General features: G+C 43.3%; 1 protein-coding gene across 1 annotated transcript in view; it reads right to left on the reverse strand.

Annotated features, from left to right (window-relative positions):
• Positions 1 to 24,795, reverse strand: part of STAC2 (SH3 and cysteine rich domain 2) — a 116,728-nt gene that overhangs the window by 35,463 nt on the left and 56,470 nt on the right. The window contains exons 2-4 of the mRNA XM_075350120.1: positions 14,463 to 14,766; positions 10,638 to 10,735; positions 10,425 to 10,506 (exon numbers count right to left, since the gene is read on the reverse strand). Coding sequence (XP_075206235.1) covers positions 10,425 to 10,506; positions 10,638 to 10,735; positions 14,463 to 14,766 — 484 coding nt within the window. The remainder of the gene's footprint in view (positions 1 to 10,424; positions 10,507 to 10,637; positions 10,736 to 14,462; positions 14,767 to 24,795) is intronic.

A 24,795-nucleotide genomic window follows, 5' to 3' on the forward strand; every position in this document is an offset into this window, starting at 1 on the left:
TTCTTATATAGGATTAAATAAAGCATTATTTGATGTCTATTTATGGACTGAAATATATAGCAAACTGGACGTGGTAATAAAGAGATAATTAATTAGCGATATACCACTAATAGAACAAAAGACGCCTAAAATGTAACTTTTAATTACTACTTGATAAAAAACGTGATTGTGCACATAAAATCAATGAATATAGCATGCCACCGTATGGGAAGACGGGAGAATCCTTACTGAATTATCAGTGTTCTCCCCCACTCTCTGTCCCATAAACACACTAATCTTAATGGAAATATTACCCGAGTGCAGATGCACATCGTCTCTACATAGGGATAATATTGTAGCAGGGTACCAGAACAAACCCCTGTGTCACACTTATCCTGTTTTGGGTATTTCCATAAACCAACAGACTAGTGACTCAAAACCACTAAACAATTGCTCTCAAATAGTCACCATCAGCAATGTCTAGATAAGAATATTATTGGAACAATCTCACCACGGTGTAGATGTTGTTCTCTTGGAGTCATACCGTCCTCATCCTATGGTCACTAGCTGATCAACAGAAAAGTAGTTTATGCATGGGTCCCCCGGTTATTTCCAGGTACTTCACAGGATCCAGTTAACAAACACTTCTCAATGTACAATGCTCCACTCTCAACGCGTTTCCTTTATCATCAGGAGAGCGGCGTATATGGATCCAGAACGTGTCCTCACATCAGTGGACACATGCTACCAAGATAAAAGGGCGTAATTCAGTTTTTCACGCAAACCCATAGTACATTTGGCTAGCGGTATTCATATCCCATTTTCGCCTACTTACTGCGGTTCTGGCCTCCCACGTGTACCGACACACACAGCCATACCTCGTTCAGTTCAACCATGGGTATTTAAAGCCGCCGCCACGGCGTGTGACGTCACATCCGTCCGTCGGTCACATGACCGGAAATAGCGTACGTCACCCGATGACGCGTGCGCGTCACCTCAGGGCATGGTGGAACGCATCCTTCTGCGCTTGCGCAGCTGCATTAGGGGCGTTCAATCTTCACCTACCTCGACCCTTATTAACCCCATCCTACATCAGTGGGTAAACAGTACGGGGATCATAGGGCATAGATCACCATGCTATAGTTGAAACCTGTCACAGTCTGGTAAACACCACACGGTGAACAGGTAGTCCAGAAAGAATACAGCAAATTGGCATTTTCCTAAAAGACACGGAAAAAGGCTCAAAACATGGTCACTTCGGATGTAAAAAAACCTAAACAAAAATCAGTTCTATACAAAGATACCTAAACTCACATGAGCAGAACGCTGCTCAGCGTTAATAACCATGGGTTGACAACTTATTGAGTAATACCAGGGGCCTGACCAGGTGGATTTTTAAATATATAGAAGAGATCATAAAGATTGAGGGCGCAAGTGGGTCATTGATGAAACACAAAGATAGAGGGAAATAGACACCTTCACCAACCTGCCCACTAGACTCACAACACTCCTCGAGAATCTTCCCTACCTATCATGTGGGGGTCGGCACCCTAAATAGACGGTGATTGGTGCCCCCACTCGGCCGGCGACTGACCCTCCTAGTGCTTAGGTCTGAACACTACACAAAGGGTGCAAAAGATAGTGTTTCATTCAAACCCCTTGGTTTCGTTGTGCCCAGCCAGTAGATCCACTTGGTCTCTTGTCTCAAGATGCTGTTATCCCAGTCACCCCCCCTCAATGGTATTGGAATCAGATCAATTCCCTGGAAGGAGATAAATTTGGGGTCTCCCTTGTGCTCATCGTTAATGTGCCGTGCCAGTGAGGTGTCATTCTTTAATCTGATGTCTCTAAGATGTTCTCCTATTCTTCTTCTCAATTCCCTCTTAGTTTTTCCTACATATTCCTTATTACATTTACACGTGGCCTTGTAGATGACTCCTCTAGATTTACAGTTGATAAAGGTTTTGATTTCATATTTTTTATTCATCACATTCGAAAAGAAATATCTCCCGGTTTTGATAAAGTTACAGGCTATGCACCTCCCACACCTAAAGCAGCCATTCACCTCACTAGGAAGCCAAGTCTTTTTATGGCTGTTTGTATTGGAGGTAGAAAAGTGGCTATGTACCAACCTTTCTTTCAGCGATCGTGCTTTCTTGTAGGTAACTGCCGGGTAGTCTTTTATCAGTGGGGCAATATCCTCATCCATTTTCAGGATGGACCAGTGTTTCCTGAGTATGTTATGTACCTCATCTGCACCGTTATTGTACGTTGTGATGAACCTAATGGTGTCATCTTTTTTATCCTTTTCTGCTGGAGTGTTTAGAATTTTGGTTCTATCCTTGCCTCTCACTTCTGAAAATGCTTGATTAATCACTTTTCTGGGGTATCCTCTGTCCTGCAGCCGGTCATTCAGATCTTTTGACTGTTTCAAGAAGAGCCCCTCCTCTGAGCAATTCCTCTTCAATCTCAGGAACTGCCCTTTAGGGATGCCCCTTTTAAGACTTGTAGGGTGCCCACTTTCCCACCTCAATAAAGAGTTTGTTGCGGTGGGTTTTCGGTATGTGCTTGTCACAATCTCCCCAACATCGTTTTTCTCTATTAGCACATCCAAAAACGGCAATTTTCTACTGTTCACTTCAAAAGTAAACCTTAAACCCAGCGTGTTAGCATTAAGTGTCGATACCATTTCTGAAAGTTCAATCTCTGTCCCCCTCCACAGCATGAAGACATCGTCGATAAATCGACACCACAGGAGAATTTTTTCTCTATTCATCACCGACTCATCTCCAAACACCACAGTCTCCTCCCACCAACCCAGGGTTAAATTTGCATACGATGGGGCACTAGGACTCCCCATCGCAGTCCCCCTGAGCTGGTGGAAGAAGGAACCCCCAAACAGAAATGTATTACATTTCAGGCCATAGTCCAGTAGTTCCAGAATGAACTTGTTGTGGCGTTCAAACTGCCTACCTCTTTTCCCAAGGAAATAGTTTATTGCCTGTAGTCCTACATTATGTTCAATTGAAGAGTACAGGGATTCAACGTCTATACTCACTAGTAGGGTGTCATCATCGATCGTTACATCTTCCAATTTTCTTAAAAGATCAGTGGTGTCTCTTAAGTATGAGTCTAGGGCCAGCACAAAAGGTCTCAAAATATTGTCGATATAAAGTCCTGTATTCTGAGTGACACTGCCTATCCCCGATACAATAGGTCTCCCCTTCAAAGGTTCCAGACCTTTATGGATCTTGGGGAGGCAGTAGAACGTGGGGACGATAGGAAAAGATGGAAGCATGAAATCAAATTCAGTTTTATCAATTAGATTCTCAGTTATGGCTCTAGAGAGAATGTTTTTCAGCCTTGCAAGATATTCATTTGTGGGGTTTGCCTTAACTATCTCATAGCCATTTTTATCATTAAGAATATTAAGGCACATTTTTTCATACTGGCAGACATCCATTAGAACAATGTTGCCCCCTTTATCTGACTGTTTGATCACGATCTCATTATTTCTTTCCAAGTCTACCAAACACTCCATCTCTACCTTTGTAAGATTGTATCTCTTCCTATGTGTGATTTTCAACGATTCCAGATCCCTGGTCACTAAATTACAAAAAACGTCAATAGATGTTGTTTCATTTAGAATAGGGGGCATCTTATTACTCTTAAGTTTAAGGTCCGTGAAGGGACCTTTTCCCTCAACATTTGGATTAGGGTCTTCAAGACTGAAAAGTAACCTCACGTCATCCAGTATCTCTAGTGGGATGCCCTGTTCTTTACAGATTTTTTTATTTTCATTACAGAAGAATTTTTTCCACCTTAACTTTCTTACAAAGAGATTTAAATCCTTAATGGCCTCAAAGAGGTTGAAATCAGAGGTCGGTACGAAAGAGAGCCCTTTGCTCAGTACTGTCATTTCTGGAGTGGATAATACTTTTTTAGATAAGTTTATGATCTGAGCGGCTCCACCTGAGGGAATCCCCCTCCCCCCTGACTCTTTTTGCTCCGTAAAAAATGTCCTTGCTCTAAAAAATGGCCAGGATTATAAGCACCTCTATTTTGGTACCTGCCTCTCCCTTTAAATTTATTTTTCCGATTTTTACCGGCTCCTTCAGTATCTGAAAAGTCTGTGTCTGTTGAGGTACCTTCGGTCTCACTAGGTTTACTAAATCTCTGTGGTGGAAAGTTATAGGCTTTATTTTCTCTGAAATCCTGCACGTCTCTTACATAAAATTTATGTTTTTTTTTTTTAAGTGGTATTGATGTTTTTCAATGACGTTCTGTAATGTAGTTTCTTTTATGGCAAAATCCGCCTCCCCAGCGAATTTTCTCGTGATCTCTGTTTGCTCTTTTAATAGGGCATCTAAATTACTCAGGTTCTTTTTTTCCTCCTCTAATAGCAAGGTCATTAATTTAAGTGAACACTCCGTCACCTCTCTTTGCCAGCTGGCAATTAGATCGGAGTTTTTATACCTGAAATTGGGAGTCAATGAAATCCTTAGGTTTCTAGGGACTATTTTTTCTTTTAAATAGCATTCCAAAGATTGAATCTCCCACCAAGAGGTTACTCTATTTTTATAAATTTTAGTCAGTTCTCTGAAAGCCCCATTGATTGAGGGTGTATATTTCTTTTGTATAAAACTTCCTTCCGAAAAGACTTCCCTTGCCTCCGAGACCCAAACACTTGTGTCAATTCCGGTTGCCAAGAAGCCAGCCATATCCCAGAAAACAGAAATATATAGCAAACTGGACGTGGTAATAAAGAGATAATTAATTAGCGATATACCACTAATAGAACAAAAGACGCCTAAAATGTAACTTTTAATTACTACTTGATAAAAAACGTGATTGTGCACATAAAATCAATGAATATAGCATGCCACCGTATGGGAAGACGGGAGAATCCTTACTGAATTATCAGTGTTCTCCCCCACTCTCTGTCCCATAAACACACTAATCTTAATGGAAATATTACCCGAGTGCAGATGCACATCGTCTCTACATAGGGATAATATTGTAGCAGGGTACCAGAACAAACCCCTGTGTCACACTTATCCTGTTTTGGGTATTTCCATAAACCAACAGACTAGTGACTCAAAACCACTAAACAATTGCTCTCAAATAGTCACCATCAGCAATGTCTAGATAAGAATATTATTGGAACAATCTCACCACGGTGTAGATGTTGTTCTCTTGGAGTCATACCGTCCTCATCCTATGGTCACTAGCTGATCAACAGAAAAGTAGTTTATGCATGGGTCCCCCGGTTATTTCCAGGTACTTCACAGGATCCAGTTAACAAACACTTCTCAATGTACAATGCTCCACTCTCAACGCGTTTCCTTTATCATCAGGAGAGCGGCGTATATGGATCCAGAACGTGTCCTCACATCAGTGGACACATGCTACCAAGATAAAAGGGCGTAATTCAGTTTTTCACGCAAACCCATAGTACATTTGGCTAGCGGTATTCATATCCCATTTTCGCCTACTTACTGCGGTTCTGGCCTCCCACGTGTACCGACACACACAGCCATACCTCGTTCAGTTCAACCATGGGTATTTAAAGCCGCCGCCACGGCGTGTGACGTCACATCCGTCCGTCGGTCACATGACCGGAAATAGCGTACGTCACCCGATGACGCGTGCGCGTCACCTCAGGGCATGGTGGAACGCATCCTTCTGCGCTTGCGCAGCTGCATTAGGGGCGTTCAATCTTCACCTACCTCGACCCTTATTAACCCCATCCTACATCAGTGGGTAAACAGTACGGGGATCATAGGGCATAGATCTATTTATGGACTGACATTGATGTTCAGCTCTACCATATGAATACACACACATATACTGTATATATATATATATATATGTTCAGCTCTACCATATGAATACACACACATATACTGTATATCTATCTATCTAGCTATATATATATATATATATATATATATATACACACACAGAGAGAGAAAGAGAGAAGGAGAGGGAGAGGTATCGCTATCTCTCTCTCTCTCTATGTATATATATATATATATCTATATATATATCTATATATATATATATAGATATATATATATATATTTGGCTTTGTTTACCGTCCTCAGGCTGTCTAACCTGTTTGTGTCTAGGATTTCTGTGCCCTATCCAGGGAGGAGAAGTTGTAATGTTTTTTGAAATGCTCTCATTAAATGACTCCCATTTTACCGTCCTGCCATGTGGACAGATAAATGCAGTCCTAATAGAAACACACGGCTTAATACCCTCATACATATGTATTCAATGGAAGCATGGAAAATTAAGAAGCACATTCTGTCACTGCATCGTCGTCTCAGTAGATCTATGGAAATATTTTCACTTTGTGTCTGTAAAAATCCCTTACAGTATATTAATATTAAAGACTCAGGGCTAGTGCAGTCTATATAATACAATAATTGATAGCGGTAGTAGATGATTACTAAGGTCAATACGAGTACTTAGATCCCACACTTTTATATATTTCTTTTATTTAATTGTTGAAATAAATTTCTGACAATTGTAAAAAAAATAAATAAATGTGCTTTTGTTGCCATTTTTTGAGACCCATAACGTTTTTCCTTTTTCAGAATATGGGGCTGAATGAGGGCTTATTTTTGGGGCCCTCAGCTGACATTTTTACTGATACCATTTGAGTCAAATTCTATTTTTTATTGCCTCTTATTGCATGTTATTGCAAAGTTACAGTGGCCAAAAAATGTAATTCTCGTATTTTGATTTTTTTTTGTTACACCGCTTACCAACCAGATTAGTTTACTTTATATTTTGATATATCAAACTTTTATACCAAATACAGTCATATGAAAAAGTTTGGGCACCCCTAGTAATGTTAACCTTTTTTCTTTATAACAATTTGGGTTTTTGCAACAGCTATTTCAGTTTCATATATCTAATAACTGATGGACTCAGTAATATTTCTGGATTGAAATGAGGTTTATTGTACTAACAGAAAATGTGCAATCCGCATTTAAACAAAATTTGACCGGTGCAAAAGTATGGGCACCCTTATCAATTTCTTGATTTGAACACTCCTAACTACTTTTTACTGACTTACTAAAGCACTAAATTGGTTTTGTAACCTCATTGAGCTTTGAACTTCATAGGCAGGTGTATCCAATTATGAGAAAAGGTATTTAAGGTGGCCACTTGCAAGTTGTTCTCCTATTTGAATCTCCTATGAAGAGTGGCATCATGGGCTCCTCAAAACAACTCTCAAATGATCTGAAAACAAAGATTATTCAACATAGTTCTTCGCCCACCACTGCCCCCTCCAACCTCCCTCATCTCCGCAGAAGACTTTGCCACATATTTCAAGTCTTCTCTGCTCAATCGCCACAACCCCTTCCTATAACGGACCACTGCCTTTCACCTATAAACTTCCTCCACATTCACCATTATGCTTATCCCGTAACCCATCTTTTCAACCTATCTTTAACCTCTGGTACCTTCCATTCTACTTTCAAACACGCAACAGTCCCACCTATCCTAAAGAAACCTTCCCTTGATCCAACCTCTACTACCAGCTATCGCTCCATATTGCTGCTCCTGTTCGCTTTAAAACTCCTCGAACAGCACATCTAAGCTGAACTTTCCTCCCACCTCTCATCTAAAGGCCCCTTTACACACTGAGACTTTCTAGCGATCCCACCAGCGATCCCAACCTGGCTGGGATCGCTACAAAGTCTCTGGTGAGCTGTCAAACAGGCAGACCTAGCCAACGACGCAACAGCGATCCAGACCTGCAGAACGACCTAGCTAGTCATTGGGGACGTTGTAAAGCAGCTTTTTGAAAGGGAAGTCGCTAACGAAGTCGCTGTAAAGGCCCCTTTACACACTGAGACTTTGCTGCACAGCGGGAAACAAAGGACCAAAGAATGGTCCTGAACGATTTGTAGCAATCAGCAACTTCACAGCAGGGGCCAGGTCGCTGATGTGTTTCACACACTGCAATGTCGCTGGGGAGGTCGCTATAACGTCACAAAACTGGTGACGTTACAGCGATGTCGTTTGCGATGTTGCAGTGTGTAAAGCCACCTTAACTCTCTCTTTGACAATTTATAATCTGGCTTCCGTCGGCATCATTCTATTGAAACTGCCCTGACTAAAATTACAAATTACTTACTGCCAAAGCTAACAGTCACTTCAACATACTCCTCCTTCTAAACCTGTCCTCAGCCTTTGACTATTATATTATTACAGATCCTCTATTCTCTCGGTGTCAGAGACCTTGCCCTCTCTTAGATCTCTTCATACCTCTCCAACCGCACTTTTAGTGTCTCTCACTCCCACACAATCTCTTCATCCCACCTTCTCTCTGTTGGAGTCCCTGAAGGCTCAGTCCTGGGACCCTTACTCTTCTCCATCTATACATTTGGCCTGCAACAACTCATAAAGTCCAATGGCGTCTAGTACCACGTATATTCTGATGACACACAGATCTACCTCTCTGGCCCAGATGTCACATGTCTGCTGTCCAGAATCCCAGAGTGTCTATCAGTCATATCATTCTCCTCTCGCTTCCTAAAGCTTAATGTGGCCAAAACTAAACTAATCATCTTTCCTCTATCTCACCTTCATTCCTTACCTGATCTACCTATTACAATAAATCACTTCACGCTCTCCCCAGTACCCAAAGTTCGCTGCCTCGGAGTGACCTTGTCTGCCTTGTCCTTCATACCATACATCCAATCCCTCACCACCTCCTGCCGTCTTCAACTCAAAAATATTTCCAGAATTCGTCCTTTCCTCAATTCTCAATCTACAAAAATGCTAGTGCATGCCCTCATAATCTCCCGCCTCGATTACTGCAACATCCTCCTCTGTGGCCACCCTGCTAAGACCCTCACACCTCTCCAGTCCATCCTTAACTCTGCTGCCCGACTGATCCACCTTACTACCACCCCACTTCTCCTCTCTGCAAAGCCCTTCATTGGCTCCCAATCCTTCACCATATCCAATTCAAACTACTAACACTGACCTAAAAAGCTGTCCATAATCTGTCTAGTCCGTATATCTCCAAACTAATCTCCTGCTACACTGCAACACCTAATCTCCGGTCCTCCCAAGATCTCCTTCTCTCCTCCTCACTCATTCGCTCCTCATGCAACCGCCTCCAAGATTTGTCCCGAGCATCCCCAGTCTTCTGGAATTTGCTGCCACAACACGTCAGATTATCTGCTATACTTGTGAGCTTCAAACGGAACCTGAAAACTCATCTGTTCTAAGATGCCTATTATCTCCAATGACTCCACCACCTCATCACCGTGGCGGAACTGCCGCCTCACCACCGCCCCACCTACTGTCTCCTCCCCAATATCCTATAGAATGTAAGCCCGCAAGGGCAGGGTCTTCTTCCTTCTGTATCAGTATGTCTATTGTAACTTGTATATGTATTCTGTATGTAACCCCTTCTCATGTACAGCACCATGGAATCAATGGTGCTCTATAAATAAATACTAATAATAATAAGTCAATAAGAGAGGGTAATAGTAAAACGCAGACAAAGGAGACCTTAAAGTTGAAGTAATTTAAAGAGGTTTCCTGGACTGACAAAAAACATCTACAGTCACTCTGTGTGCACTGTGCACTGTCAGGATTTCTCTGTATTCCCCTAGTGGATGGTCTTGTGACTTTATCAATATAATCTGCCTATATACTGTAAGGTCAGGTGCCAAGTTTTATTATCCAAAAACTGGAGAAGAGAGTAGTTGGCATGTGAGCACAAATATGAAAAGTGCATACATGTGGTCACAAGACCACCTACTCATCCAGGAACTCTAGGGGAAACCTGAGTGTGTATCGCACACTGTCAAGATTTGGCAGTACGCAGTCACATAAATGATCTCCCTTCTTTTCTTCTCAGTCTGGAAAACTCCCTTAATAGAAAACTCTGTGGAAGCCGTCTTCCTACAGGTATATTTAGAATATGCAATAAATAGCTGGTACTGATCTGGATTGTTTGGAGAACCATGACACTTCAAGGGTGCTGAAGGAGCTCGTTAACTTGACTAGATGCACATAAATTATCTTATTACCAAACATATATCTTACAATATCATTCCAATTTTAGGAATATAATTACTGGTAGCAAAAATAGACAGAAAATAGAAACACATGTTCAACGACCTGCACAATCATTTTCTCAGCACCCGTCACTAGATAAAAAAAGCCTCCGGCACTTTCTAGAATTTGTCTGGAAGTTTCAACCAAAGTAACCTTTCATGGTCAGGCAGCAATTTTCAGCTTCAGCAATCACAGTTTCACCAGTCAAAATAACCAGTCACTTCCCACGTGCAATTCAACATGCCAACATGAATTATTATTGGGCAGCCTTTGATTTTAAGGTGGAATTGTAGGTGAGTCTTTCCCTTGTATGTACAGTAATATTAAGGATTCTCATTATGGCTTACCAGGTACTGGAGACTCTTTGGGACTGGAAAGAGGCTCATGGATTAAGAGGGGAGAACTGAAATTTCTTCGAAAAGACGTAGACTGTGAAAACAATATATAATATTAGGTGGAATATAAAGGATGTAGTTCTTAGATGAAGGAAACATGTGAAAGGGGATATAATGGACCCAAGGAATATATAAAGAAGGAATAGAAAAATTCCAGCATCTTACCGTCTTACCAAGACATTGTTGGTGTGACACCTCCTCTGAGCACCACAGATGGACCCCAATCTTACACATCTTACAGCGTAATCCCTGCTTTGAGTTACCTATACATGGTGGACAAAGATCAAAACCATCTAAATAATAGAGTGGAAATTATATACATTAAGTCAAAAACAACACTTTTAGCTAAAATTGTTGCTGGTGCAGTAAATCAAGACAATAGCTAGGCACTGCCATGAGAACCCATCAGGACTCGCTCACTCAAGGAGTAACATGAAATTGTTGCTGGTCCTACATATGACTTTGAGGAGCATGAGTCAAGATACTACACAGAGGTTAAGAGATGGAGAAATAGATATTATGTTCATTTATCCCTCAAATATGATATCTTATAATAGTATGGCATGAAAGTGTTTTGATTCATCATTTCACGCTTTTTTGTTCTGTCATGCCTATCCTATTCCTCATAATCAAAAATACATGCCCCTCCCGGGCTCTTCAGGTTTAGAAATGAAGCAAAATCTGAAACCCTCTATGATTCAGTATGTGAGCAAAGCATCTAGAGAGCCATGAAATCCACTTTGGTAGATTTGCTGTTAAGCCTTTCTAGTTCTGCATCTTCAGATCTCGGAGAATGCATTGTTCAAGGGCTGTGCGAGATAAGCATTTCACAAGTTGCTGCTATGGGCTTTGTTGTAAGAGAATCTTGTAAATTGGAAACTTTGGAAGCTGTCTTCAATTATGGCAGCTACGACATGAGTGTGGCGTCCCCAGACATGTCCCCTCACTGCCCAGATAACTGGATGCACCTATGCAGGTCAGGCACAACTCCAATTATTTCTGGCTGCCATTGTCATCTGTGTAAACATGATCCAAACCAAGACTGTTCTCTCTGCTTTTCTACTTTTTCCCTGGCAATTCTCGCTCATGGCATCTCCTACTGGCTGGCGACATTTGAAATGTGCGGTCTATCCCTTCTGACAACTCGCCCTTAACGTATCAAGTTTGCCAGTTAGGTGAATTGATGAAATCTCACATATGTATAGTTCCTACAGTTCTTTTGTATAAACTTCTATATTAGATAAGGACAGTCGCAGATATTCCTTCTATACTACAGCAAATACTGAAGGCAAATTTGCACTCATCAGCCCGGAAACTGCGCATGGGACGAACTTGGACGTTCCAACATGACAACGATCCAAAACACAAGGCCAAGTCAACCTGTCATTGGCTACAGCAGAACAAAGTGAAGGTTCTGGAGTGGCCATATCAGTCTCCTGACCTCAGTATAATTCAGCCACTCTAGGGAGAACTCAAGAGCGCAGTTCATGCAAGAAAGTCCAGGAATTTACAGAAACTGGAGGTTTTTTTGCCAAGGAGAATGGGTAGCTCTACCATCTGAAAAAATAAAGAGCCTCATCCATAACTACCACAAAAGAATTTAAGATCCCATTGATGTTAGAGGGGGCAATACACGGTATTCAGAATTGGGGTATGTGAACTTTTGATCAGGGTCATTTGGATGTGTTTGGTTGTCATTATGATTTAAAAAGAGAAAACACAGTAGTTTGACAATAAATTGCTTCACCCAACCACTAATCATGAGTGGAAACAAAGATTTTGTGGCATCATTCATATTCTCTGAAAAAAAAGGCCAAGAAAGCAAAAAAATTGACGGGGTATGTAAACTTTTGAGCACAACTATATATATCCCAATGTCTTCAGCAAGATCCACTGGCAATCACATAACTTTGAGTGTGTGCGGAGGGGAGGGGAAGGGTTGGATGGTAGGATAGTTGCTTGCTGGTGATAATTTAATCTGACGGGTCTGATTCTACTGTTTTCTCTCTTGCTAAAATTTATCTGGCTGTGACTCACCCTTCCCATCTCTATTAGGCTATGTGCGCACGTTGCGTACAAGCCCTGCAGAAATTTCTGCAGCGATCTGAAGAGCACATGTGCGCTTTAGATCGCTGCAGAAATGTCCGTAGTGAGCGCCGATTCCATGCGCTCTGCCTGCAGCTCCTGCCATAGACAGAGCAGGAGCTGCCGGCAAAGCGCAGGAAAGAAGTGACATGTCACTTCTTTTTGCGCAGCGCTTCGGCAGTAGCCGAAGCGCTGCGCTCTTAAACGCCACGTGCGCACGGCCCCTGCACAGTCTCCATAGACTGTGCAGGGGACGCAGGACGCATGCAGTTACGCTGCGCTACAAAGCGCAGCGTAACTGCATGTTTTTACGCGACGTGCGCACATAGACTCAATATGCACATTGGGCCAAGCAGAGGAGGGGGCATTAATGACTTTAAAGTGACCACCTGTGTTCACGGGCCGTTGCTTTTGCATCACAGAATCGGTGTCTGCAGCATATATTGTGCAATTCTTCGCATATTCACCTATAAACATTACTTTGGATTACTTTTATATTATTAGAATCTACACTAGTTGACTGCATTTTTAATTAGTTTATCCTAATAGCAGACTACCATCATAAAATAATCATAACATCGGTGCCATACTAGCGCCTCCACTTTGGTGGTTCCTGATGGTCCAATAGTTGGTGATGTGCATTATTCAAGTTACATATACTAGGAGTTACTAGTCCTATATCGTACATGTCAACATCACCGCCAGTGATTGACTGTGGTTGGGCATGGAAATTAAAGAGGTTTTTCACTACTTATTGTTCCAAGTCACATCAATATAATGTTGAGAAACAAGGTTTCTCTCAAATAATTTGTTTTGCCAATAGTGCCTATGAGCAGCGCTACTGCGGTCCTCTCACCTCTTTCTCATGACCCCCGGGCTCTTCGACCTCTTGGATCTGGTGATGTCACGTCAACTTCCAGTTGACCTGACTTCACCGCGGCCGGCCCCAGTCTTTCTGAGTGACTGGGCTGTGGGCGGCGTTTTACCGCTCGTCACAGCCCAGCATCTCCCTGCTCTCTCCTTCACTGCAGAGCACCACAAACAAGAGAGATTCTGAGCTGTGACGCTGAACTGTGATGAGCGGGGAAACGCCGCCTACAGCCCAGTTACTCAGGAAGACTGGGGCCGGCCTCAGTGATGTTGGGTCAAGTGGAACTTAATGTGACATCACCAGACATCAGAGGTCACGGAACCTGAGGGGTCACAAGAAGAAGATGAGTGGACCACAATTGCACCACTCATAGGCATTATTGGCAATACAAGGTATTTAAGAGAAGCCTTGTTTCTCAACATTATATTGATGTGGCTTGGAAAAATAAATAGTGACCCACCCCTTTAAGTACAGCATTTAACCAGTTGCAGAACTTGTGGGACCTTCCAGATCAGCTATGTTATATTCTCAGCATTTGGACAAATATCAAAAACTCCCCCAAATCTTCTGCAAAAACAGTATCATACACTGTAATATGGCTCGTTAGATTAATATATTTATGGGATCTGATATACTTCATGCATGTCCTTTTGCAGCATTGTTTTTTTTTCTTTTGTTTTTCTGTAGTTCACATTCCTTTCCAAGAAGCCTCAATATCTTCCTTGAAGACAAGTGGTTGTGAAGTGTTGTGCAATCACGGAGACTGTGATTCTTGAAGTTAATGCTTCTCAGGTTGTTTTTTTCATGATAATGGTCGGAATATTTGTTGTTTCTTTTGCTTTTATACAGTTATTGTGGTTCATAATTATGTGATTTGCCTGCTATCAATGTGGGGAATTACAATGGTAGTAGTAATAATAGTATAGAGAGGGAAATTTTAGACCTAGGACTACATTGCCTGTTCTAAAAGAAGATTTTAGTATCCTTCAAGCAACATGAAGTGACAAAGAGTTGTTCAGTAGTGAGTAACTCACCAACAATGATCTGGTGGCACAGATGGCAGGGACACTGCTTCTTGAAAACATGGTCATGAAAGCTGTGTGTACGGACCGGCTGAAGAAGGGATAGGGGTTTGTGAGTTTGGTGAGGAGACTGATCAGCCTGTGGAGGTAGCTCCGTTGGGACAGGTGGTGGAGAAGGAGGTGGTGGTGGCATAGGTGGACTGAGAAGAACATCAGAAGGAATCTTCATTTCATTGTTTGGTTTTGGAAAGAAATTCTCTACGCTCTTGCTTCGAAGAATAGTCTTTAAGGAGATTGAACGGCGAAAACGCTGGAGCTGAGGAAGGAAAGAAGAGTTGTGGTGAGAGAAGATGGACATCATTAGCAAAATCAAATGCAATTTCCCTTTTGAATACTCAAGTCTAGTGCTGTGAGACAATATGACATTGGCTTTTTCGCCTCCCAGTGGGGTCAGAGATTACTCAGGACAAGCTAATGTTCAGATGAAATGTGACAGGCCCTGCGGATTGGTGGCAGGGTACAGAATGGATACGGGGTGTATGACCATTGCCAGAAGCAAAGCAATGACAGCCATATCACACATCAGGCAACAAGAGAACAGAGTGACCCAGGGAAAGAAAATGAAAATAGGATGAATTACAGTATAAAGAGATTTACCAGTAGATGACAGTGGATGAAAAAGGCAATGGGGGGAGATAGACGGAAACTATAGTAAGCAAATATGTCAGGAAATCAAACATAGACTAGAAGAAAATCCAGATCAGAGGTACAACGTAAATGTTAGGGTCCTTCTTAGAAACTTTGGTAGGTAGGGGTCCAACCAAAGTCTCTAACATTGACCACTACCTATCAAATGGTATTCATCTTTGCGTTGGAACAGAGGGCTCCCATAGGGCCACGGTTTACCTGCTACCTATGTATCATCAATAGCTATGCTCCTGTTCACATAAATTTAATAACTAAAAAAATTGTTGACATAGTCTAAAGGGGGCTTTACACGCTGCGATATCGTTAGTGAATTATTGTCGGGGTCACGGTGTTTGTGACGCACATCCGGCTTCATTAAGGAAATCGCAGTGTGTGATACCTACGAGCGACCTTATTCGATCGCAAAAGAGGTCAAAATCGTTTGCCGTGGAAAGGTCGTCCTGAAACCAAAAATCGTTGTCTGCTTATTAGCGATGTTGTTCCTCGTTCCTGCGGCATCACACTATGATGTGACACCGCAGGAGCAACGAACATCTCCTTACCTGCGTCCCGCCGGCAATGCAGAAGGAAGGAGCTGGGCGGGATGTTACGTCCCGCTCATCTCCGCCCCTCCGCTTCTAATGGACGCCTGCTGTGTGACGTCGCTGGGCAGGTAAGTCCGTGTGATGGGGACTAACGAGGTTCTGCGCCACGGGCAGCGATTTGCCAGTGTCGCACAACCGACGGGGGCGGGTACGATCACTTGCGATCTCGCTAGCAAGATCGCAGCTTGTAAAGTACCCTTAAGGGCGGCGTTACACGAGACGATATATAATGCGATCGCATGAGCGATCGCACCTGCCCCCGTTGTTTGTGCGTCACGGGCAATTGGTTGCCCGTGGCGCACAAAGTCGTTTAACCCCGTCACACGTACTTACCTCCCGAACGACCTCGCTGTGGGCGGCAAACATCCTCTTCCTGAAGGGGGAGGGACGTTTGGAGTCACAGCGACGTCACACAGCAGCCGCCCAATAGAAACGGAGGGGTGGAGATGAGCAGGACGTAACATCCCGCCCACCGCCTTCCTTCCGAATTGCCAGCGGGACATAGGTAAGCTGTGTTCGTCATTCCCGGAGTGTCACACGGAACGATGTGTGCTGCCTCGGGAATGACGAACAACCGGCGCACAGAAGGAGGAACGACGTGTCAACGAGCAATGATAAGGTGAGTATTTTTGCTCATTGACAGTCGTTCGTAGCTGTCACACGCTACGATATCTCTAACGATGCCAGATGTGCGTCACGGAATCCGCATATCGCCCGATATATCGTAGCATGTGCCACCGCCCTTAAGAGTACTTTATATGCTGCGAGATCGCTACCGATATATCGCTACCGATATATCGTCGGGGTCACGTCGTTAGTGACGCACATCTGGCGCCGTTAGCGACATTGCAGCGTGTGACACCAAGGAGCAACGATCAACGATCGCAAAATCGTTCAAAAACGGTGATCATTGACATGTCGCTCCTTTGCTTAATATCGCTGCTGCCACAGGTACGATGTTGTTCGCCGTTCCTGCAGCAGCACACATCGCTATGTGTGACACCGCAGGAACGACGAACATCTCCTTACCTGCGTCCACCGGCAATGCGGAAGGAAGGAGGTGGGCGGAATGTTACATCCCGCTCATCTCCGCCCCTCCTCTGCTATTGGGCGGCCGCTTAGTGACGTCACGGTGACGTCGCTGTGACGCCGAACGCACCTCCCCCTTGAAGGAGGGATTGTTCGGCGGTCACAGCGACGTCGCCGCACAGGTATGTGCGTGTGACGCTGCCGTAGCAATAATGTTCGCTATGGCAGCGATCATCAAATGTCGCATGTACGACAGGGGCGGGTGCTATCACGCACGACATCGCTAGAAATCGCTAGCGATGTTGCAGCGTGTAAAGCACCCTTCACATTCTTTCATTGCATGTGGGCACCATATTTGATATACAGTATATATCATTAGCTGTATAGACAGATCATTTCAGTTCTCCTATGGCTCATCAAGCATAGGACTGACTGCTACGAGCTCTGCGGCGAGTTTAATTCAGAACTTTTAAGAGGGTAAATAACTCTCTCTCGACTTCATTTTATACAAGGAGTTTAATGTCATAAGACAAGAGAGGAAAGTAGACAGAATAAGAAGGTCAAGTATTTGCTCATTAGGATTTGACATGTCTGCTGATATGGAGGGGGCTCTCTGTCTGGCTATGTTGCAGCTCTTACAATTGTTGAACAGGAGTTGTTGAAAAGAACAGCCCCTTATCAGGACCACTCCCCACCCCCACCTTCAATGGTTGTGACTCTGCAGATGCTGGGTCTATTCCAAGTGTGACCTCAGCCTGAGCAGTCATTTATCTCACTATGTACCGCAGATTATACTACTGTGCAGAAAAAGAAGTATTAAAACTTTACAAGGGACTTTGCGGAAAATACAGAACTTAACATGATTTTAATGGAATTTCAGTGTTTTTTTGGTCAGATTTCCTTAGTTGCTTTTTTAACATTACAAGTCATGTGAATTTATGATCTTGTGAAACCAAGATTCCTCAAATGATTTGTCAAAGATGCAAAAAAAAACACCACCAAAAAATACATATAGAAAAAATGTCACATGGAGAGACAATTGAGGACCACGGGTGAAAAACTGGCTGTAAAGAAGTCATACCAGAATGCTGTGATTTTAAAAAAAAAAGGCACAAACAAAAAAGGAAGTAAATTGAAAAAATGCCTAATTAAAAAAGACTCTGCATATATTACTGCTAATATGTCCCTATTGACTGCCAGCAAACATCTGGCTGCAGCATTATTTTTTGAAAAAAATAAAAAATAAAAATCAGCAAAAAGCACCAGAAATAAACTTGTATTAAGGCACCCATACACATAACATGTGTCAGTTTCATTGAACACAAAGATAAGCCATGACCTCCTTTATAATGTAGGCTTAGAAGAAAGGGGTCCTGATTAGCAATGTGGTCCTATTTTTGTGCTTAAAGAGGTTGCCCCTACTTTTACAATGATTACCTATCCTAAGATAGATAAACAATGTCTGATGGGCCAGGGTCTGCCATCTGGCACATCCGCCGATTAGCTGCTCTAGGTGCCGGCGGCGGGAGCAGGCTACCGGAAACGCACAGTTCCGGAGCTGCCCCATCTTCAGATAGCGGCCGCAGCTGGGTACTGCACATCCCATTCTGCCTCCCATTCAGATCAACTGAAGGCAGCTGCAGTCATTATCAGAAGACGAGGCAGCTGTAGGAGGTGGGTGGGCTACGTCCACTCCTATGGGGAAAGTGTCATTGTATTATAAATATAATGTATATAAGAGTGTATTGTATTTAATGTAAGTTGTTTTTAGGAGTGCTCTGCTGTGTCTGCGATGTAGCAGAGCTAGACGAGCACAGCGGTCGGCGCCACCTAGCGACTGCAAGTTTCATATGTTTTATGTCAAGTAATGTCTTTGATAATATGCATATGTTAGTACACTCTAAATGATGTGTAATGTATAATGTAAGATGCTGGCCCCTCATGCTCTGTTAGGTGGGAGACATAGTGTAGAGAGTCAGGATTACTGTAGATAAAGGGTTATAGATAGGATAGATATTATATTAATAATATAGGATGTTTTAGTGTACTGTAACTAGGGACCAAGTGTGCAGGAGTAGGGTGTCAGTGATAGTGAGTTTGTTAGAATAGAGCAGGAACAGATGTAAATCGCCCAGTGGTAACCATGGAGACAAGGAGGGAGGAGTAAGCAGAGATGGTTCTGGAAAAGCAGGAAAGTTGGCCAGATAAGCGGCGGAGGTTCAAGTGTGCGGACAGGCATAGAAGTCATAGCCTGTTCAGAACACGAGGCATCCTCACATGTGTCAAGACCTCACTCTGTGGACGGGCTGTAGAGCATCCTGAAATCAATGGCACGTCAGAGTATAGAGACCGCCGGTGGGATCCTGATCTGGTCTGGAGCTGGTACATCATCCAAGTGAGACATGGAAACCACTAGGAAAAGGTTACCCAGAGCAATTTCCGGCAAGGAAGAAAACCCCCATGAGAGTGGAGGCAGCACAAGTGGGCCTGTTTGTCTGAAGTAAGGGAGAAGTGGTGACCTCCAATAAATTGATTCCTGAATTGTTTTGCAAAGAGACTTGGGTATGTGACTTATGTAGCGTCCAGGTCAATGACGGGGACCAGCAGGGAAGAGGCGGGAACACTGGACGTTATTGTACATGCCGCACACCCCCAATGGGAGCACAACACACACACATTGAATGAAGAAGGGAAGCTGGTGTCCCTCTGCTGGGATAGGGCTTCCCGCTTCATAGCTCCGGAACTGAGCATTTACAGCCGCCAGTACCAAGAACAGCTGATTAGTGGGGGTGATGGGTGTCAGACCCTGGCCGATCAGACATTGATGATCTATCCTAAGGGGTACTTTGCACACTACGACATCGCAGCTGCGATGTCGGTGGGGTCAAATCGAAAGTGACGCACATCCGGCGTCGCTGTCGATATCGGAGTGTGTAAATCGTTTTTGATACGATTAACGAGCGCAAAAGCATCGAAATCGTATCATCGGTGTAACGTCGGTCATTTCCATAATTTCGGAAGGACCGATGTTACGATGTTGTTCCTCGTTCCTGCGGCAGCACACATCGCTGTGTGTGAAGCCGCAGGAGTGAGGAACATCGCCTTACCTGCGTCCCGGCTGCAATGAGGAAGGAAGGAGGTGGGCGTGATGTTTACGTCCCGCTCATCTCCGCCCCCTGCTTCTATTGGCCGCCTGCCGTGTGACGTCGCTGTGACGCCACACGACCCGCCCCCTTAGGAAGGAGGCGGTTTGCCGGCCAGAGCGACGCCGCAGGGCAGGTAAGTGCATGTAAAGCTGCAGTAGCGATAATGTTCGCTACGGCAGCTATCACAAGATATCGCTGCTGCAACGGGGGTGGGGACTATCGCGCTCGGCATCGCTACAATCGGCTTGCGATGTCGTAGTGGGCAAAGTACCCCTAAGAATAGGCCATCAATGTAAAAGAAGTGGACAACCCCTTTAATTGCATCACCACAACTTTAAACCTGTGGAGGGATTCCTTTTCTTCCTTTACTATTCATATTACAAAGGATTGAGTAGTCAGGACTCATAATGAATTGTTTTGGACTTAATTAAGTTGGGTATCCTCTCTTTAAACCCTATTACAGCCCAGGTACTGCTTCTAGCATTCATTAGAGTGATAGTGAGCACCAATAACAGGTACAAGTACAACCCTTTGCCAAGAGTGGTGTGGTTTCTGGGGAAAACACCCCAAAACATCTGACTTTGCCTAAGGCCTGAAACACACTTCCGTTAAAAACACGCACGTGCCGCGAGACACGTAATTACCCTGTGTGTTGCGTGTGGTAAGTACGTGTCTCAGGCACGTGCGGTCCACGTGTGTTCTACGTGTGCTATCCGCGGTAGCACACGTAGAACCGGTAATTTGCATACTCACGTGGTCCGCGCTGCTGTCCGTGGTGCTGATCTTCGGCTCCAGCCCTGACGTCTCCCCGCTGCTGCTGCTGGCCGCAGTAAAGTGAATATTAAATGAGCATAATGAGCGGCGGTCGGCAGCAAGTGGCAGCAGCGTCAGAGACAGGAGGGCTGGAGAAGGTGAGTAAATGTTTTGTTTTTTTGTCACTGACACGTGTGTTTTCTCCGGCGCGTGTCACACGGGACCGCATCCACACTACATCCGTGTGGTACGGGTGCGGACCGTGTGACACCCGTGCTGCCGGAGAAAACGTGGACATGTCAGCGTGTAGAAAAACGCACACACGTACAAACGCACACGGACACACGTTCCGTGTGGTTTTACGTGTGTGTGCCTGCTACAATAGGGTAGCATTGCTGAACGTGTCTCCGTGCCGCCGGTACGTGCAAAAAATGGCAAACACGTACCGGCGGCACGGGTGTGTGTCGGAGGCCTAAGGCTGGTTTCAACACATCAATTTTTGTCTCATTTGAATTTTTAGCCAATGTGTCAGTTTTTACTAACCTTGTTGCATCTGTTTTCATCATATGAAGAAAAAAAATGTCTTCTAGGAAATCTGCTACCAGGTTTTCACTCCCTCAACTGAGAGCTTAATGGTATAGTAGCAGAGACCCTGATTCCAATTATGTACTTACTGGGCTGCCTGCTGCAGCTTTGATGAAATCATCTTTATCTGCTGCAGAACAACCAGTTCTATGAATGCTGAGCATTGTACGAGGGGCTACTGATAAGTCTTTGGCTTAACCCAGAAGGAAACGAGATAGGATGATAAAACTTTACTTCACCATCCCAACTGTGAAACACGGGGGTGGCAGCATCATGTTGTGGAGTTGTTTTGCTTGGACTGGTGCACTTTACAAAATAGATGGCATCCTGAGGAAAGAAGATTATGTGGCATTACTGAAGCAATATCTCAACACATCAGCCATGAACTTAAAGCTTGGGCGGAAATGGGTCTTCCGAATGGACAATGACCCAAAACATAAAGCCAAATTGGTTACAAAGTGGCTTAAGGATACCAAAGTCAATGTTTTGGAGTGACCATCAGAAAGCCATGATCTCAATCCTATTGAAAATTTATGGGCAAAGCTGAAAAGGTATATGCGAGCAAGGAGGAATTCCTCTGTCAGGAGGAATGGGCCCAAATTCCTACCAGCTATTGTGAGAAGCTTGTGGAAGGATATAAAAAACGTGTGACCCAAATCATAAAGTGTTAGGGCAATGGTACCAAATACTAATGAAATGTACGTAAACATTTGACTTTGCAGACAGTAATTAAAATGCCTTAAAATATTCTCTCTCTTATTACTCTGGCATTTGGTAAATATTAATAATTTTGTTTCCTAATTGACCTAAAACAGGAAAGGTTTATTCTAATTTCATGTTAGATAGTGCGAAAAACCTTCAGATGTGTCTTTTTAGATAGTGTATGTAAACCGCTGATATATATATACAGTTAGGTCCAGAAATATTTGGACAGTGACACAAGTTTTGTTATTTTAGCTGTTTACAAAAACATGTTCAGAAATACAATTATATATATAATATGGGCTGAAAGTGCACACTCCCAGCTGCAATATGAGAGTTTTCACATCCAAATCGGAGAAAGGGTTTAGGAATCATAGGTCTGTAATGCATAGCCTCCTCTTTTTCAAGGGACCAAAAGTAATTGGATAAGGGACTCTAAGGGCTGCAATTAACTCTGAAGAGGGAAGAGTTCTGCCCAGCGCAAGAAGGAGAAATACGTCAGTAAATTTCCAGGTGCTTTATTCTGCTTGGTTTCCAATAAAAACGGTCATATAAACATATGAACAGTTAAGACATAGTCCTCCATGGATAATGACACAACAGCGACGCGTTTCGGCTACTGGAGTGTAGCCTTTGTCAAGTCTAACTCTGAAGGCGTCTCCCTCGTTAACCTGTAATCAATGAAGTAGTTAAAAGGTCTGGGGTTGATTACAGGTGTGTGGTTTTGCATTTGGAAGCTGTTGCTGTGACCAGACAACATGCGGTCTAAGGAACTCTCAATTGAGGTGAAGCAGAACATCCTGAGGCTGAAAAAAAAGAAAAAATCCATCAGAGAGATAGCAGACATGCTTGGAGTAGCAAAATCAACAGTCGGGTACATTCTGAGAAAAAAGGAATTGACTGGTGAGCTTGGGAACTCAAAAAGGCCTGGGCGTCCACGGATGACAACAGTGGTGGATCATCGCCGCATACTTTCTTTGGTGAAGAAGAACCCGTTCACAACATCAACTGAAGTCCAGAACACTCTCAGTGAAGTAGGTGTATCTGTCTCTAAGTCAACAGTAAAGAGAAGACTCCATGAAAGTAAATACAAAGGGTTCACATCTAGATGCAAACCATTCATCAATTCTAAAAATAGACAGGCCAGAGTTAAATTTGCTGAAAAACACCTCATGAAGCCAGCTCAGTTCTGGAAAAGTATTCTATGGACAGATGAGACAAAGATCAACCTGTTCCAGAATGATGGGAAGAAAAAAGTTTGGAGAAGAAAGGGAACGGCACATGATCCAAGGCACACCACATCCTCTGTAAAACATGGTGGAGGCAACGTGATGGCATGGGCATGCATGGCTTTCAATGGCACTGGGTCACTTGTGTTTATTGATGACATAACAGCAGACAAGAGTAGCCGGATGAATTCTGAAGTGTACCGGGATATACTTTCAGCCCAGATTCAGCCAAATGCCGCAAAGTTCATCGGACGGCGCTTCATAGTACAGATGGACAATGACCCCAAGCATACAGCCAAAGCTACCCAGGAGTTCATGAGTGAAACAAGTGGAACATTCTGCAATGGCCAAGTCAATCACCAGATGTTAACCCAATTGAGCATGCATTTCACTTGCTCAAATCCAGACTTAAGACGGAAAGACCCACAAACAAGCAAGACCTGAAGGCTGCGGCTGTAAAGGCCTGACAAAGCATTAAGAAGGAGGAAACCCAGCGTTTGGTGATGTCCATGGGTTCCAGACTTAAGGCAGTGATTGCCTTCAAAGGATTTGCAACAAAATATTGAAAATAAAAATATTTTGTTTGGGTTTGGTTTATTTGTCCAATTACTTTTGACCTCCTAAAATGTGGAGTGTTTGTAAAGAAATGTGTACAATTCCTACAATTTCTATCAGATATTTTTGTTCAAACCTTCAAATTAAACGTTACAATCTGCACTTGAATTCTGTTGTAGAGGTTTCATTTCAAATCCAATGTGGTGGCATGCAGAGCCCAACTCGCGAAAATTGTGTCACTGTCCAAATATTTCTGGACCTAACTGTATATATATATATATATTTATATATATACAGTCATATGAAAAAGTTTGGGCACCCCTTAACCTTTTTTCTTTATAACAATTTGGGTTTTTGCAACAGCTATTTCAGTTTCATATATCTAATAACTGATGGACTGAGTAATATTTCTGGATTGAAATGAGGTTTATTGTACTAACAGAAAATGTGCAATTTAAACAAAATTTGACCGGTGCAAAAGTATGGGCACCTCAACATAAAAGTGACATTAATATTTTGTAGATCCTCCTTTTGCAAAAATCACAGCCTCTAGTCGCTTCCTGTAGCTTTTAATGAGTTCCTGGATCCTGGATGAAGGTATATTTGACCATTCTTGTTTACAAAACAATTCCAGTTCAGTTAAGTTTGATGGTCGCCGAGCATGGACAGCACGCTTCAAATCATCCCACAGATGTTCAATGATATTCAGGTCTGGGGACTGGGATGGCCATTCCAGAACATTGTAATTGTTCCTCTGCATGAATGCCTGAGTAGATTTGGAGTGGTGTTTTGGATCATTGTCTTGCTGAAATATCCATCCCCTGCGTAACTTCAACTTCGTCACTGATTCTTGTACATTATTGTCAAGAATCTGCTGATACTGAGTTGAATCCATGCGACCCTCAACTTTAACAAGATTCCCGATGCCGGCATTGGCCACACAGCCCCAAAGCATGATGGAACCTCCACCAAATTTTACTGTGGGTAGCAAGTGCTTTTCTTGGAATGTTTTTTTGCCTCCATGCATAACGCCTTTTTGTATGACCAAACAACT

Source organism: Anomaloglossus baeobatrachus, chromosome 5 (genome assembly GCF_048569485.1).
Source record: "Anomaloglossus baeobatrachus isolate aAnoBae1 chromosome 5, aAnoBae1.hap1, whole genome shotgun sequence".
In the NCBI taxonomy this organism is placed as follows: Eukaryota; Metazoa; Chordata; class Amphibia; order Anura; family Aromobatidae; genus Anomaloglossus; species Anomaloglossus baeobatrachus.